The sequence below is a fragment of the Anneissia japonica genome, unplaced genomic scaffold, assembly GCF_011630105.1.
Source record: "Anneissia japonica isolate Jap-2015-1 unplaced genomic scaffold, ASM1163010v1 scaffold287829_len2072220_cov186, whole genome shotgun sequence".
Taxonomy (NCBI): Eukaryota; Metazoa; Echinodermata; class Crinoidea; order Comatulida; family Comatulidae; genus Anneissia; species Anneissia japonica.
In genome coordinates, this window is record NW_022716075.1 from 1,027,402 (window position 1) to 1,030,491 (window position 3,090).

At 31.6% G+C, this 3,090-nt stretch overlaps 1 protein-coding gene across 1 annotated transcript in view; it reads right to left on the reverse strand.

The window, feature by feature from the left end:
- The window catches only part of LOC117109601, a 13,831-nt gene that overhangs the window by 2,406 nt on the left and 8,335 nt on the right, over positions 1-3,090 (reverse strand). Inside the window, exon 2 of the mRNA XM_033251981.1 lies at positions 165-259. Within this exon, the coding sequence (XP_033107872.1) occupies positions 165-259 (95 nt within the window). The remainder of the gene's footprint in view (positions 1-164; positions 260-3,090) is intronic.

Below are 3,090 nucleotides of genomic sequence, written 5' to 3' on the forward strand. Positions count from 1 at the left end.
ACGAATGTTAATATATAATACATATATTCATATATATTCTTTTAGAAAATCTTTGAATTTTTAGAGTTTACATAATAGGCCGATAATTATTTTTCCAAAATATATACAGTACGTAGTTGATTATTACCTTTCCAAAATATATACAGTACGTAGTTGATTATTACCTGTCGGTTCTGTGGATGTTTCATTATTGGCGGTGACTGATGTTGACGTCAAAACGACGACGTATATAATGCTTAATATTATTTTCATTGGTTTTCTGTAAAATAAATGAGAAAAAAAAACCTGTTATATATATATTGTAACAATTTAATACTCATACCTTAAACGCACCAACTTACAGTGTACAATGAAGGATACCATATTCACATAGGCCTACATCATGATGAATGCTGGTTATTATTATAGAATTTACCTGTCAGAGGACATATTTAGTGAGACTACTTGTGTTTATACTGTTTAGCACTGATCTCTACTATAATACTGTACAATGCAATTAATTTAATTGATGCTTATTATCTTACAGATTATTGTCAAGTGAGGGCGTGCGTGTTTCAAAGTTTGAATATCCGGTTTTTAAACATAAAAAGAACCCTCTGCTGTGTATGGAACGCCTTAACAAACTGGGCCACTTAGGCCTTCCACTTAACACTGTATAGAGACTCAAAGCAAAATAAGTATTAATGCCATTTTTAAACTGGATTGGTCTAATCATACTTTGCTTATAGTTGGGTGATAAAACAGAGTAGGCCTATCGAATATTCGGTTTTTGTGTATTGTGCAGTTGTCTAATAGATTAATTTCATTAGTGTGTCTACCTATTATTACGCATTACACATGTTATATTGATCAAAACAAATCATATGACTGTTTTTATAATGAACCTTTGACACACACTGATATAGAATTACATGCAACACAAAAACGAACGTGACAAAACGATGAACGGGCTTTTGTAGGGCACTCGGTGATACAACTCCAGTGTAGGACTGGTAAATAGGCCTAAATCGATGAACCAGCTAGAAAATTAACAACAAACATTTTTTCGAATACAAAGAGCTGTAATAAAATGTTTTCGCAAATAATGAAGAATGTCAAAGGCGTCTCTTCTTTCCATAAATATTACTGTTTTATACCAGAGAGATCGCATCAATTATGAGGGTATATTCCCGCCCAAGAAATACAGGAAATAGTAAAATACTGGTAGAATATTTCTGAAATGATCACCTACGCTATAATTTAAGCTACATATTATTATGGTCAGGCCACTGCTGCTTTCATCTTGGTGATACAAACAATCTTACTTATAGAATTCTGTTGATCACAATGTAATCCAAGAGTAAAAAGAGGATATTCAAACTAAAGATGATGTAAGCCATAACCTTTGTGAATCGTTGTGAATACTGTAGACAACTAATACGCCTACGTAAGTAAGGCACCCACTATATCACTATTATTAGTCGAGGCCGGATGTTTCGGTTGAATTTATCAATTATATTATTGTACGTTATAGGTCATGTTTTTTTTTTCTTTCTATCAATAAGACTCCAGAATAGTTTTCTAATTAGAATCAAAATCACGTTCATGATTTAAATGTTTTGTTTGATTAATATCATACACTAGTATACTTTCTCAGGATCTTTAGTTTGACAGTCTCGTGAAATTGTGAATATATTTAAATAGCTTTAACACAGGTGTAATGCACCTCTTTGTCTTTGTCTTTACAGTAGGTGTTTTGATTTTTTAAATCAAAATAACTTTAAAACGCATTTGGGTGCAGTGGCGGATCCAGCGGGACGGGGCGGGGGGATGAGGGCCCGTACCCCTCCTCCCCCGTCAGACAAGCCGAAAAATTGAAAAGAGAGAGAAAAATTTTGAAGTGAGGAAAGAGGAAAAAAAGGAGTGTACCCATGAGTTCAGTTGCGATCCAGCAGTGGGTGAAAGGAGAGCTCGATTAGGCCTTTACCACTTATTTACACCAGCCATGGCATGGTGGGCTGAGATGGGCGTGGCGTCGTGAACTTCCATTTAGTTCCCCCAGTGAATCTGCCCCTGGGGTGCGCCCTCGTTTATTGGTTTATCATCACAAAAATGCTGCGTAAACGAAACGGGAGTTTTTAATCAACCAAAATAGACATAAGCCTACATAACCGATAACATGCACATTCCAGTGATAATGCGTCAAACGTGAATCTAGTTTGCTAGTCAATACTTTACTGGCATGTATTCCAGTTATTGATTTCTTGCTAGTGACACAGTAAAAATAGAACATAATATTTGCGCAGATAAAAATATTTTAGACGATAAGGACCACACACTATAAAATGTAAAAGAAAGCACACGCCTTAAATTTCATTTAATGCCCGTCATGATAAAAAATATTGAAACAACTGCTTACAGTAATTTGTATATTTCTGTAGGCCTAAGTTCTTAAGTTAAAATTAATAATTTGAATGAAAAAAAAAAATTCTCTGTCATTAAATAACGGACAGTTAGCACCTCTCCTTATTCCTTTGCACTGTTAAATTTTTTGGTAATCAATTTCAGGATTTTGTTTTGTAGTAACATCTATTTAGATCAGCATCTAACTTTTCTGGTTTGAAGTTAACATCTTATGTTGATCCTTTCGAATGAGCTATCCAAATTTACATTCCTTTAAACAACATGTGGATAGATAAGATACAAATATATACATATACATATATATATATACAAATATACATATATATACATATATATATATACATATATACATATATTATATATATATATACATATATATATATATACATATATACATATATTATATATATATACATATATACATATATTATATATATATACATATATTATATATATATACATATATACATATATTATATATATACATATATTATATATACATATATAAATCCCCCTAGAGATCAGTGTTAAGGATGAAAAGAATTTAATTATTAGACAATGCCAAAAAATGTTTTGTGAATAATATTTTGCACACACATTTTTAATTTGAATATTTGCGTGCAACATATATATATATATACACATATACATATATATACACACACACATATATATATATACATACAT